Raw genomic sequence first — 15,067 nt, forward strand, 5'->3', positions numbered from 1 at the left:
ATTAAAGTCGCTAATCTTCCTTCTAGGCCCTGCAGGGCGGAAGAAAACACATCTTCAGTCACGTATACAGGGGCTGAAATGTGAGAAGCAGCTGCACCACCAATTGTATCTCAGGAGAGGATGACAGTATGGAGTGGTGTTTTTTTTGGGAGCCATAGTGCTGAGCACAAAAAAAGGATTTTTAAAACAGCTTACCTGTAAAATCCTTTTCTTGGAGTACATCACGGGACACAGAGCACCATGATAATGACTATGTGGGTTATACGCTTACCTTTAGGTGATTGGACACTGGCAACCAATAGTAAGATGGTTCCTCCCATATAACCCCTCCTATACCGGAAGTACCTCAGTTTTGTAGCAAGCAATGACGATCCCAGAAAGAGGGGAGGGACCTCTGTGTCCCGTGATGTACTCCAAGAAAAGGATTTTACAGGTAAGCTGTTTAAAAAATCCGTTTTTCTTTATCGTACATCACGGGACACAGAGCACCATAATAATGACTATGTGGGATGTCCTAAAGCAATGCACCTGAGGGGGGGAAAACACATTATCCCTAAGCCCAACGGGCCTGAGACTATAAAGCTGCCTGCAACACGCTGTGGCCAAAAACAGCCTCTTTTTGATATCTCACATCCACCTGGTAAAACCTGGTGAACGTATGAACTGAAGACCAAGCGGCCGCTTTGCACACCTGAGCCATAGACACCTGTTGGCGTACTGCCCATGATGCACTAATCCCTCTAGTGGAGTGTGCTTTTAAATCCCAGGGTGGAACCCTGCACTTTAATCCATACGCCTGGATAATAGTCTGACGAATCCACCTGGATATAGTTGAACTTGTTGCCGGCTGTCCTTTTTTAGGACCCTCAGGCAAGACAAAAAAACAGTCAGTCTTCCGAAAGGGAGCTGACATTTCCAAGTAAACTTTTATCGCCCTCACCACATCCAGTGAGTGAAGCGACCTTTCCTCCCTAGTCTTAGGGTTTGGAAAAAAGAAAGGTAAAATGATATCCTGATTCAAATGAAATTTGGAAACCACCTTCGGTAGAGAATCCGGACGAGGGCGCATGACCACTCTGTCCTGATGAAGAATCATAAAAGGTTCTTTGCAAGAAAGGGCGACCAATTCTGACACCCTTCTAGCCGATGTTATAGCCACCAAAAAAACTAATTTTCTGGTCAATAGGACAAAAGGAACATGCCTAATAGGTTCAAAGGGTTGACTCTGTAAGGCTGACAGTACCAAATTTAGGTCCCAGGGACATGAAGGTGGTTTAAGCGGCGGCCTCAGGTGTGCTACTCCCTTGACAAAGGTTCGCACCAAAGAATGGGAAGCAATTGGTCTTTGGAGAAAAACCGATAAGGCCGAAATCTGTCCTTTAATTGTCCCTAAAGTGAGCTGTAAGTCTACTCCTGCTTGAAGAAAGGCGAGAACTCTTCCAATCGTATACCTACGAGGGTTCCATTTTCTTTCCTCACACCAAGAAATGTATGACTTCCAGACTCTATAATAGATAGCTCTAGAAACTGACTTTCTAGCATTTATCAAAGTAGACAAGACTGAACCCATAATACCACGGTCTTTCAATACTCTGGTCTCAATAGCCAGGCCATCAAATTCAGCAACCGTAAAGAAGGATGGAATATGGGCCCTTGAGACAACAGGTCTGGACGGCAAGGAAGGACCAATGGGTCCCCTACTGCCAACTTCACAATCTCTGAGTACCAGGATCTCCGGGGCCACGCTGGAGCCACTAAGATCACCGGCTTTCGTTCCTCCTGTATTCTGCGTAGTAAGTGCGGCAGAATTTGGATCGGAGGGAAGGCATATATCAGAGAATACTGATCCCAAGGAACTACTAATGCGTCTATCCCGACAGCCAGCGGATCCTTGGTCCTGGATACAAATCTGTCCAGCTTGGCATTGAATCTGGATGCCAGCAGATCCACATCTGGGGTTCCCCAGTATTGGCAGATCTGTAGAAAAACCTCGGGATGCAGGGACCATTCCCCTGGTAAAAATTTCTGGCGACTTAGGAAATCCGCCTGCCAATTGTCCATCCTCGGAATAAACACTGCCGACAGAAACGGCACATGTTTTTCTGCCCAAGTCAATATATGATCTACTTCTCTTTGGGCTGCCTGACTCCTGGTACCTCCCTCGTGGTTGATATATGCCACTACCGTGGAGTTGTCGGACTGGACTGACAGGAAGACCCCCGCAATCTGGATGTCCAGAATCGCAGAGCCAGACGAGCTGCCCGAATCTCCAACAGATTGATGGGCAGGGTCCTTTCTGTCTGTGACCATATTCCCTGAACAGACGCTTCCTCTAGGACTGCTCCCCAACCGAGAAGACTGGCGTCCGTGGTTACGACCTTCCAGGCTACCGGTGGGAAAGATTTCCCTCTTTTCAAGTTGCTGGTTCTTAACCACCAAGAGAGGTTCCATAGAACCTGTGGAGGTAGAACCATAGGCTGATCCAGGAGCTGACTTGTCCCAGGTCTTTAGAATACTGTACTGGAACACTCTGGAGTGGAACTGTGCATATGGCACTGCGCTGAAGGATGACACCATTTTGCCTAGTAACCTCATGCACAGCCGAATAGAAGGTGTTAGTTCTTTTTTCACCTTCTGTACAAGTTCCACTATGGAGGCAACCTTTAAGGGAGGAAGAAACACCTTTTCTTGGGCGGTGTCCATGACCAGACCCAGATACACCAAGGCTTGGGTCGGACAAAGAGCTGACTTGTCCATATTTAGCATCCAACCTAGGCGTTGTAAAACCCGTACTGTCCTTGACACGTTTTGAACCAGTATGGGGCGAGAGCATTCCCTTAGAAGAAGATCGTCCAGATATGCTACTACGGAGACTTTCTGAGACCTTAGGGAAGCCAACACCGGGGCCAGAATCTTTGTGAAAACCCTGGGGGCTGTGGCCAGACCGAAAGGTAGTGCCACAAATTGGAAATGACTGCCCTCTACAGCGAAGCGTAAGAACCTTTGACGTGGACCTTACTTCCCCATTTTGTTTCGGCACGGTAAATAGGTTTGAATAAAACCCCTTGAATCTTTCCTTGTGCGGAACCTTTACAATTACCCCCTGCATCAGCAGATGGTGTAAAGCTAGGAATAGGCATCTTCTTTTCTCTGGATCCGACGGAACCCTTGACTACAGAAACTGATTCAGGGGGATCTCCCGAAACTCTATTCTGTAATCGTATTTTACAGTGGAAATGACCCATCTGTCATGAACCAGTTCCTCCAAGGCCTCTCCAAACAGCCGAAGCCTGCCCCCCACCCGTGAGAGTGGGGGCGCCCCTTCACAAGGTAGACTTGGAGTTGGGCTTGGGTGTCTTTTGGGTCCAGGTTTTCTGACACTGGGGTCTTTTAAACCCAGACGGCTGAGGCCGTTGATACCGCTTAGGGGAAAAAGCACCAGGTCCTGGAGCATTAGGAATTTTATAAGAGGGTTGCTTCCCTTTCTTTTTAATAGGGAGCAGGGCCCTCTTTCCTCCAGAGATCTTTTGGATATATTTATCCAGATCCTCACCAAACAAGTGCTCTCCATTGAATGGAAAAGCTGCGATTAGCTTTTTACATGGCGTCTCAGCAGACCAGTTCTTTAGCCACAAGACTCTGTGCATATGAACCGACAGTAACGCAAAAAACGAGACATCTGTTGGATTGAGTCTTTCAATGCGTCTACTGCAAAACATAAGACATGAGGAATCTCCGATATCTCCTCGGCAGATTCCTCCTGGCAAGGTATGTTCCTTACCAACCCTTTAAAGCGATCCTTTAGGCATTGGCAAATCCCAATAGCTGCAACTGCTGGCTGAACTGCTGCACCAGCCACCAAAAAGGAGGCCTTTAATAAGGACTTATTAGTTACTTTTTATCAGCCGGATCTTTGAATACTTGGGCATTATCCACTGGCCAGTTTAAACTTTTGTTTACAGAAGATATGGCAGCGTCCACCAACGGTGTGCTCCATTTCTTCCTGAGCTTCTCCTCCATAGGATATAAGATAGAAAACCTTTTTGGGAGGTAAGTATATCCTGTCAGGGTGCTCCCAGTCCGTGTAAACCACCTGCTCCAGTAACGGATGCAAAGGGAACGCTTGGGAAATTTGCTGAGGTCGCAAAGATCCCAAAGTAGAACAGGAGAGTGCAGACTCCTGAACCGGGGTAACTTAAACCCAATTCGTACCATCTCAATTAGAGATTGGATAAACAATTTTTGGGAATGGGAGGCTGAAACTGGCTCTTCAGAGCCATAGTCCTCAGCCGAGGATCCTTCAGCCTCTCCTTCCTCTCGGTCCCTTATAACCACCTCTTCCAAATCCTCTGCCCATTTTGGTTCCAGATCACTTGGACCCATCTGGCTATAAAGAGCCCTGGTGCTCTAGTGACTCTCCACTTGGCCCAGGCACAGGGGAGGGAGATCTATTACGCTTCCTCCCCCCCTGTGTTACAGAGGCAAACATGCCAGCTATTTTGCCCTCAAGGCCCGCTAAGGCAGATGCCAAATCCTCCTTTGTAACATAAGCCGAGGCAGGTATATTGGTAGTGGCCACTATGCCTGACAAATACAATGGCTCAGCCAGACCAGATGCCGCAGGTCTTTCAGCAGAAACTGAGGCTGCATCAGCATGGGGTTGGTCTCCTGTTTTTAAAGGAGGTACTCTTACCCCTGTGCTTGCCTTGTTCCCTATACCTCGTTTTCTGGAAGACATTGCTTACACATGAGGAAGAAAAGGAGTACTCCCCACAAACCATAACCAGCCTTTAACCTGTCACCACTGTGTCCAAGACCACCAGACTTACGTGCCCACTATCGCTCTGTGTTGTCCACACGCACGCCAGGAGCTCCATGCCTATAAAGCATTAGAGTGAGCGCTCGCATCAGCGACCGGCGGCACGCCCACAGCACGGCGCATGCGCTGTCCTGACGCACGCGGTGCATCTGTGATGCGCACAGCAGCGGCGCATGCGCACACCGACGGCGCACACCAGGGGTGTACACACACGCCGGCCGCACATCAGTATTCAAAAAAATGCACGCCAAAGCGGCCATCTGTGATCCCAGACACAGGCTCAAGGTTACCAGCAGTTGCAAAGGGAAATACATACATACACATATACATATATACATATACATAAAAATCCCAAAAGGGAGTACTCACCATCCCAAGCAGCAGGGCCTGTCTTACCAGGCCCAATCTTCCCAATCACAGCGGGTAGTGCCTCTAAGGACCTTCAGGGACTGGGTCCCCCATATATTGGGGTCCACACCCCTGGACCTGTAAAAGCACCCTTTCTGGTTTACCTTGGGCAAGATTGACCAGGAATACCAACTTAACAAGGGTCCAGCGCCTATATAGAACACATTACAAGCAATACCTCGTTCTTGAACCGAGGCTCGGGTACCATCCACTTTAGCTTTGTTAAGCCATTCGAATGGATCTGATTATAACGTCCTCAGTGGGAAATTTTTTGAAGAAATTTGAAGAGCTTCAACAGCCATGACCATCACCTTCAAGACACTGGCGAAAAACTGAGGTACTTCCGGTATAGGAGGGGTTATATGGGAGGAACCGTCTTACTATTGGTTGCCAGTGTCCAATCACCTAAAGGTAAGCGTATAACCCACATAGTTATTATTATGGTGCTCTGTGTCCCGTGATGTACGATAAAGAAAGCAGAGGCACCAAGTAAAATGCACAACTCGCTGAGTAAACAGTCTACCAAAAGAAAATGCCACTAATAGAGTTCAGCTTTTTAGTGCTGTGTGTAAATGTTATTTCCTGTACTGGAAATGCCTGTGCAACCTTACGTGCCCCCAGTGCTCCTGTGTCCTGTGTGTCAGGCTCCAGCTGTATAGCTGTGAAGCGTCTGTCTCTGTTGCGCGGACGGCATTCAACACGTCCTTGTCAGTGAGAGGGGAGGGAAGGGAGTGCTGAGGCGGGAAGTTTGAAAAACTTCTGTGGGGAATAGGAATAAGTCTATGAAAGTTGCCGCCGGGGGGGGGGGGGGGGGGGGGAGTACAAACTACTGTTGTACCTCCCTTCCCCCAGGGGGAAAAAAAACAAACATGCCGTGTTCCTGGATGAGGAATCCCCCCTGGCTTGGTGAGACCACACACGTGCTGTTTAGCTGTGACTTCTGAGCTGACTGAGGAGCAACGTATTAAGGTATGCATTTACTCCCCCTAGTGGAGACTTTAGGCATGACAACATTTTACTTATGGAAGAAAAAAAGCATAGGTGGACTTTTTACAGTTCCTAGGCTTCTTCCCTTACCTTTCCTCGCTGCAGGATACTACTGTAACAGACAGATGCAAACTTCACTCATCACGGCGGGCTGCATTAGCAAACCTTCAAGGACCGGGTACCTATTATAGGGGTTCCACTCCCTTGGACCTGTATAGCAGCCCTCAGGAAAAACTTTAGGTAATGTAGCATGACCAAAAAGTCCTGGGGTCCAGCCCTGCAAAGAGAGGCGTTACAGACAAAACCTCGTGCTTCGTATATGAGGCCATCCACCTTGGCCTCAGTGGCACTTTGGATGGATCCTGTCTATGGAGGCTGTTTAAATCCAGCAGGGATCCCTCCAGCTTTGGAGCTCTTCAGAGCACATCTTCACTCGTGACCAACACCTTAGACACTGGCGGAAAAACTGAGGTACTCCTGGAAGGAGGAGGGGTTATATACTAGTGTCCATCACCTGAAGGTGCCTATATACCCACATAGTGATTACTATGGTGCTCTGTGTCCCACGATGTACAATAAAGAAAACAGATTGTGTAGTGCTTGCCACTTACGTTACATGCACCAGCTGCAATCTGCTTTCTTAACCACTTCAGCTCCGGAAGGTTTTACCCACTTCCTTAACAGGCCATTTTTTGCTATACGGCACTGTGTTGCTTTAACTGACAATCGTGCAACGCTGTACCCAAATAAAATTGACGTCCTTTTTTCCCCCTCAAATAGAGCTTTCTTTTGGAGGTATTTGATCACCTCTGCGTTTTTATTATTTTTTGCACTATAAACAAAAAAAGACAGACAATTTTGAAACAAAAACTATATTTATTACTTTCTTTCTGCTGTAAAACATTCCCAATAAAAAAAAGTAAAAAAAGAGTAAAAAAAAAAATCTAATTTCTTCATCACTTTAGACCAATATGTATTCTGCTACATATTTTTGGTAAGCGTATATTGATTGTTTTGCACAAAAGTTATAGCAAACTACAAACTATGGGATATATTTATGGATTTTATTTTTTTTTACTAGTAATGGCGGCGATTTTTAGCAGGACTGCAATATTGTGACGGACAAGTCTGACACTAAGTGACACTTTTTGGGGACTAGTGAAACCAATACAGTGATCAGTGCTAAAAAAAAATGCACTGTCACAGTATAAATGACACTGGCAGGGAAGGGGTTAACACCAGGGGCAGGCATAGGGTTAAGCGTGTCCCTGGGTGGTGCTTAAGCCTCGTACCCATGATCAGATTGTTGGCAGGGGATTGTCTGTTGACAGACTGTTGTCCTAAAATCTGACCGTTAGTACGCTCCTTCTGACAATTGTTGTCCAACTTTTGGCCAACAAATGTTGGATGGCAGGCTAGTACATTTTCGGCGGACAACGGTCTGTTGTCTGACTTTCGTATCGTCCGTACTCAAGTCCGTCACGCAAAAGTCGAAAGTACAAACACGCATGCTCGGAATCAATGCTAACCAAACAACAAATTAGCAGAAGGGGCCCAAAGGGTGGCGCTCAAGAGCTGAAATTCCTCGTATGTTCACTACGTTTATGTGTGTTGGCCGACAATTGTTGCCGTTAGTATGCAAGACAAATTCCTGGCACATGCCCTTTGGACAAAAACCAGACGCTCGGTTGGCTAATAATTGTACTGTGCGTACGAAACTTAACTGTGTGGGGGACGGATACACTGGAGGAAAAGAGATTGTGCTTCAGCTTAGCTGAAACACAAGATCTCTCTTTTGCTCACTAACAGATCAGCGCTCTGCCTGGTTTAAATAAAAATTAAATAGGCAGATAGCTGCTCCGTCTCTTCTCTCAATTGGCTCCCGCTGTGTCCAATCAAAACGAGAGCAGCACTCTGGCAGCAGGTGCGCGCCCTCCACACGGTGTGCACAAAATCCTGTACAGGTACGTGATTTTGCGCAGCCGAGCCACCCTGCCGCAGTATATATGTGGCGGGCGGTCCCGGAAGCGGTTAAAGCTGAGATTTAGGTATGGATTTTTCTTGCATATTTATTTTGGTCCAGGTTGGATCAATATAAGTATGCATATCTCTTACCTTTGGATCCCTGTGGAAGCTGCAATTTACTGAAGTAGTTGCCGCTACTACAGTGATAACGGTAGTTTTCCAGGGCCAGTCGCCGTCGTTGAGAGAATGCTTTGTATTTCTTTCAATGAAAACAACACATTCTTTGACTGAATGAGGTGGAGAGCATGACGTTGCAACTCCTCATGTCCACTTAACCAGAGAACGCCTTGGCCTTGTATTAATTGAAAATAAAATACAAGACATTCTCTGAAGGACAGCAGTGGTGAGCAGCGTGACCCCCTGTGGTTACTATGCAGAAGGACACCCGCTTAGCACTGCACCTGGGAGACTGCTACTATCACTACAGTGATTTCCAGCTTTCACAGGTATCGGTCAGGCATGAAATACACATACTTACATTGGTCCATCCTGTACCTATAGAACTATGCATGTTCATTGTTTAAGCATTGCCATACACAGCTTGATTTTTGTTGGAATCCTGCTGAATTGGCTGAAATTTAAGCTGCGTGGAAAACTGTTAGCTAAATAGTGACAGCAGCCAATCAGATGAAATTACTGTTCGGGTATTCTGACAGCTGCTGGTGTTGGCTGTCAGAATACAATAGCTGGCAAGGGAGAGACCTAGAGAAGTTTTTAGAATTCGAGTTCTCTTGCTCAGCCCATGGAACTAAAGTATACGTGGATGGCTAGTGGAAGACATGTTTTAACACTGTGGAGGAGAAGTACAAGAATATATTACGTTGTTTGGTTAACCAAAAAAAAAGGAAAGAGGCTAGGGCCATTTGAAACAGGCATTGATTGGACCAATGTAACCATGTATATACCATACCTGACCGGTGCCCTTGGGAGCCTGTACTCTCCGAAGTAGACTTCAAAGATCTCCAATTGCTTCTGGGTCCCGTGCTGAGTGCCTGGCCTGCCACATTCTGAACACAGGAGGTCAGCCTCTTAGCACACGTGCCATTCAGAGAAAGCTTTGCATTTTCTGAATGAATACAAAGCATTCTCTGATTGAACAAGATGGAGAGGCTGGGTGGTTACATCACGTTCTGATGTTGACTGTCAGAGGAAGGAAAAAGCCCAAGCCTACTACACTATTCAAACTGCATACCAACAACCATGAGCAGGCAAGAGCCAAAGGGGAACTATGGATCTTAATAAAGAAATGTTCTAAGGGAGAACTTGGAAACATCCCAACCAAACCATTGCAATCACTTATAGGGATGCGCCGAATGGGTTTTTTGGTGCCGAAACCAATACTGAAAATGAAAAATACACTAGGCCGGAAACCAAAACTGATACCGAAACAGCACCAATACTGAAAGTGACTGTTTTTAAAAAATATATTTTTATACAGGAAATGGCCAGATACTGCAGACATATTACAGGAGATGGTCAGAGACTGGGGACATTATACAGGAGATGGTCAGAGACTGCGGACATGCTACAGGAGATGGTCAGAGACTGCGGACATGCTACAGGAGATGGTCAGAGACTGCGGATATGCTACCGGAGATGGTCAGAGACTGCGGAAATGCTACCGGAGATGGTCAGAGACTGCGGACATGCTACAGGAAATGGTCAGAGACTGGGGACATGTTCAGGGACTGGGGACATGGTACAGGAGATGGTCAGAGACTGCGGACATGGTACAGGAGATGATCAGGAGACTGCGGACATGATACAGGAGATGGTCAGAGACTGCAGACATGGTACAGGAGATCAATGCAGCCTCACCAGTACCCATCATATGCAGCCTCACTGTGCCCAGCAGCCTACCAGTACTGTCATGCAGCCTGCCTGTGCCTCACCAGTGCATATAAACATACACATATAAAACACACACACATGCACACAAATAAACACACATACACACACATAAAACACACATACACAAATATAACACACACACACACATAAAACACACATATAAACTTACGCACATGCAAACAAATAAACACACACACATATATAACAGACACACGCGGCCTTTTTAAAAATTGGCAGCTGCAGCTCTGTACCTTTAATCACTATTCCAGGTACTGCACTGTAGGGGGAGGCAGAGAGCACAGCACACACTACTAGACACCTCTCTCTTGCTTTCACTTTCATAGTAAACAGCGTGACCGAGCTCCTGCATCGCTGATTTACACATTGGCTGAGGATCCATATGCAGCCACCGCTCGGGGAGAGGGGGGCGTTACACGGAGACCCCACAGGCTGCCTGCAGCATGGGTGAGGAGGGAGGGGAGGAGGCGAGAGTAAGGATGGGCGCTCCAGAACGACACCCCCGTGATGGGCGACACCAGGAGCAGGGCCCCGCCCAGCAGGCCCCGCCCCATTTTTGGTGTCATTATCGGCGTGAATTCTCATTCGGCAAATTGCCGAAAAGGCCAGGTTCGGCGTCCGAAATTTCGGTGCAACCATACTTATTATACTTTCACGTCTAGTGATTCAAGCAGTTCCAAAGAAAATCACAGCTTTATTCTAATTCTATGCTTTAGTAGTGTACTGCATAGTACATTAATCTACGCCCTTCTTGCACACAGGTGTATCAAATTTGTTATCACAATCCCATGACAAAATAGATTTTCCACTTAGGAAAAACCTGTGCAATGAATTGACAAAGCCCAATTAAACAAATAACTTTATTATGGGTTGTGATACAACAAAAGTACATATCACAGGTGTTCCACTTACAGAGTTTATTGCCTTCTTTGTCATAACCGTGTAGATATGTAGCACCGACATCAAAACACCATCTGGGGAGAATTGATTCATTCAAATCTGTAAAATATTGAAGAAAATGTTTTGTAAGTAAGGACAGATTTAATTGTAGTCACCCTGTTCTGAATCCTAACCAAACAATGTTTCAGAAGCTCTGAAAGATGAGGAAAGCGATGAGAAATCTTTCCAATGGAGAAAAACTGCAAAAAAATCTTATCTAGGTTAATGTTAATGCTGCGTCTTCCCATTTCTTTTTCTGTGTTTTTTTGCCTCTAAACACCCCTCAATGTTAACCAATGTGTCCATGCATGCACACACTGGAATTATGAGGCAGAGAAAAAATTAAATAAAAAACCTCACTTGTGCATTTAAGAGAGGAGTTTTGAGTATAAAAAAATGCTCACAAATACCTAAACGTGCATTAACGCGTTCCCAAGTGAATACATTCCAATTGCCAGAATTCTGGCCAATAAAATGTATTAACGCCAGAAGCAGGAACGCGCATAAATATGGCTTTTTACCATGGTTTCCCTGCTGCTAAACTCCTGTAGAAGAAAAAAAAAAAAACACCAATAGAATACTGTGTGCATGAAGCCTTAGACAGTTGCACTAGATCAGGTATCCCCACTGGAAGGAAGGCTTCCCCTTCATTCCTATTCTGAAGTCAGCTCTTTGTTGGATTCCCGCGATTTTCCAAATATGGCTTCCAGCCTCTAAAAGCCCCGCTGTGCTGCATGGACCCTGAAGGGACATCCAATGCCGCCCCAAAGTAGAAATTATGTCAGAATGGGAAGTGACTCAGTGACAGATCCGATCCCGGAACTGCTGACCGGATCCGATAGGAGGGGGTCTTTGGGAACAAAGACAAAAAAAAAACAAAAAACGGAATACGTTTTTTTAAGGCTTCAAAAACTAAGGAATAAAACTTTGGCTTTAGATGCACTTTGAAGGACAATGGGCATAGCCATGCAAATAATTACTTTATGCCCCAGCGGACAACTTCAGATTCTGAATTGCTGGAATATAGCACAAATATGACATAACTCTTCAGCCACTCAACCTGCACACAGCTATTTCCTAGAAGGCATGCTTTTTATACCTTATACTAAAAATGGAGCAAAAAGCCTCAACAGCTATGTGCAAGTCAGCATACATTTAGGTTGCATCTGTGCTACTCCAGGCAACAAGTGAAACGAATCAGTGAACTGTAAATTCTATCCATGAAACATTAGAACCTTACTAAAAATATGAAAATCCACACAATGTACCTTTATGTGAGTTAGATGTAGTTTTTTGAAGCCACATCCGGTCAATTTCTCAATTGTGCTGCTTGGCAAGCATGCAATGGGCAGAGTTGAGAATACCTAGACTAACAAAAGCTCAGGATCGAAATCATTTTAAACAATAGGGGGAGAAATGTTTTGTGCTATTTATAGCTTCCAAGCTATTTCTGGATATAAAACAAATGTTCCAGGCAACACAAACATGTTACAATTTTATTTTCTACTTTGACTGGTGAGTACCTTCAACTCCACCATAAGGCTAGCTACCACAACTGCAGCTTAAAGAGGTGCTAATGTACGAAAATATCACGTGTGAACGAATGATCAATTTCCTTATGTTGCTATAATTGGTACACTTGCATGCTATACTATACTATTATAATTTGTTAGTAATCGTTGCGAACAATTAAAAAAAAAAAAAAAAATTATGTATTGCTTAATATTTTATAGGGAAATCTTGTAAGAAGGAATATGTAAAGGTTATTCAAATAAAAACAATAAGACAGAATTGCTAGCTCCTGAAATATGTCTTGCATGTTGAACAGAAAAAAAAAAAATATATTTATAAACACAGCAGGGAATTCGGTTCTCTCCTATGAGCACTCCAGTAAAGCAAGCATATATCAGAAGACTTTAACGCTATAATTCAGCTGTTGTGTTATTTCAGTTTGATAAAATACTGATTTTTTTTTTTTTTTTTTTTACAGATGCACATTTTCCACAGATTGATACTGACTTCATATTTCCCATCAGATTAGCTGCAGTCAACGTGCAGCAATAGTAGAACATTTTTATCAGTGTAACAGGCAGGACCTTGTGTGCAAACACCAACCAAATATCTGCATACAGTCACAGAACAACAGTGCTCTATGAAGTTCATTATACTGTATATGAATGATCAGAAAACAGTCTTTCAAGCCATGTCATACAACAGGATCAGGAATTCACCATTATGTGGAAATTCACCATTTCATGTCCCAGTCCTCTAGCAATCCCTATGTAGCAGCTGTGAAAACTCAGACTGGAAAGTTAAGTCAGCAGAGACTTAACAAACCATGGCCAGTGGTAGTGCTGCAAGATGGAAGCTGCCCTACATTTAGGTTTGAGAAAGGGGTGATGTACCTAAATGTATCTTCATGGCAGCACTAGCACAGGTAATCTTTTCTCTTCACTGGGGATATCTAGGCAACTGAGAACCACAAGCAGTATGCCTCCCAAAGTGGTCCCTCACTGCGGGTGCTACTGACAGCATATGTTTGCAGCCAGGCCATGGTTTGTTGGTTTGTTGAGCTCCATCTGCTGCTGTACTCCCCAGCTGTCTTTGATGAGTAGAAGTAGTTACTTATCTATAAGTGGTTTTCAAGATTTAGGGCTGGTTCACAACACAAAAACTAATTCAAGATCCTTTCTGGATGTGTTTCTGCATGCATGTTTTTAACGCGTTCTGGTGTGTTTTTGATGCATTCCAGATGTTTTTTTCCTTCTTTTTTCCACTGTACTGGGATTCGGTGCATTATGTGTTTTAGTGCATTGTGGTGCATCTTACCGTGTTCCAGTACAGCCCAGTTTTACTTTTTTTCTGAAAGTGAAAAGCCCTGGAACTGACCGCATTGGTGTGAACTATGCCATTGGAAACCATATAACCTACTATCCATGCGTTTTTGACGCAGAAAAAAACTGCATTTCGTGTGAACTAGTCTTTAGACTAATAGATCGTCTTTAATGCACGAGGTTTGCACCCTTGCTACGTGTCATAGTGCCTAAAAGGTGATGTCCAAGATTTACTATCACTTTGAATAGTTCAAGCTGGCCCAAAGGAAAAACGTGCTCCAGCCTCAGCTACATACAGTATACACACCCTTGTGTTCCAGGTGTTCCCGTCTCAATCCCGGAACAAAATACAGTCAAGCTAAGCAGTGTTCAGCTATTCATAGGCAGTTTTATATTCTACCAATGAATACAAAGCTTCCTGATTGGCTGACACAGGAGATGCTCTTTACAGGCGCTAAACAGGTGCTATTTTTAGCGCTGTAGCGCCTGTAAAGCGCCTCAGTGTGAAAGTAGCCTTAGAAGAAAACATGTTAGAGTCTGCAAAAGACTTAAAACTGTGGCAGAGGTTCACCTTCCAGCAGGACAATGACCCTAAACATACAGCCAGAGCTACAATGGAATGGTTTAGATCAGTGGTCACCAACCCTGTCCTCAGGGCCCACTAACAGGCCAGGTTTGCAAGATAACTGAAATACATCACAGGTGGGGAGATGGGCGGAGCCTAGCGGAGCAGACATGCATTGTTAGAGCTCCGCACCGCTGAGGAGAGAAGAGAAGGACAAAGCGGAGCCTGCAGGCTCAAAAGGTATCCATTTGAACCTTTTTGCCCCAGGGAACAAACTGAAAGTTTGGGCAGGAAATATGGTACTGGGAGGAAACCGTGGCAGAAATAAAAATCACCTCACAAAGAGCTCACAGGCACTCACTGCAACTAAAGCAGCTCCAGTCACCTCACAAGATACAGCATCAGGGCGCTCTCACAGACAGAAAATGTCACAGCAAGACTCTCCATTTTCAGTCAGATACAGAACAAATCCTCTCACAAACTTCTCCACAAGCCTCCTCAGCATCCCCAGTAATATTATTACAATTTGAAAAGATGCTTCATAAGGCTTTAAAACAAACCTCAGACCAAATAACAAACAGCCTAACTAAAGAAATAAGAGAGCTGGGAAACCGCACCGCA

The 15,067-nt window shown here is 45.0% G+C and overlaps 1 protein-coding gene across 1 annotated transcript in view; it reads right to left on the reverse strand.

The window, feature by feature from the left end:
• Positions 1–15,067, reverse strand: part of MOSPD2 (motile sperm domain containing 2) — a 180,116-nt gene that overhangs the window by 96,906 nt on the left and 68,143 nt on the right. Inside the window, exon 4 of the mRNA XM_073616949.1 lies at positions 11,021–11,107. Coding sequence (XP_073473050.1) covers positions 11,021–11,107 — 87 coding nt within the window. The remainder of the gene's footprint in view (positions 1–11,020; positions 11,108–15,067) is intronic.

The sequence above is a fragment of the Aquarana catesbeiana genome, linkage group LG02 (assembly GCF_042186555.1).
Source record: "Aquarana catesbeiana isolate 2022-GZ linkage group LG02, ASM4218655v1, whole genome shotgun sequence".
Classification (NCBI taxonomy): domain Eukaryota; kingdom Metazoa; phylum Chordata; class Amphibia; order Anura; family Ranidae; genus Aquarana; species Aquarana catesbeiana.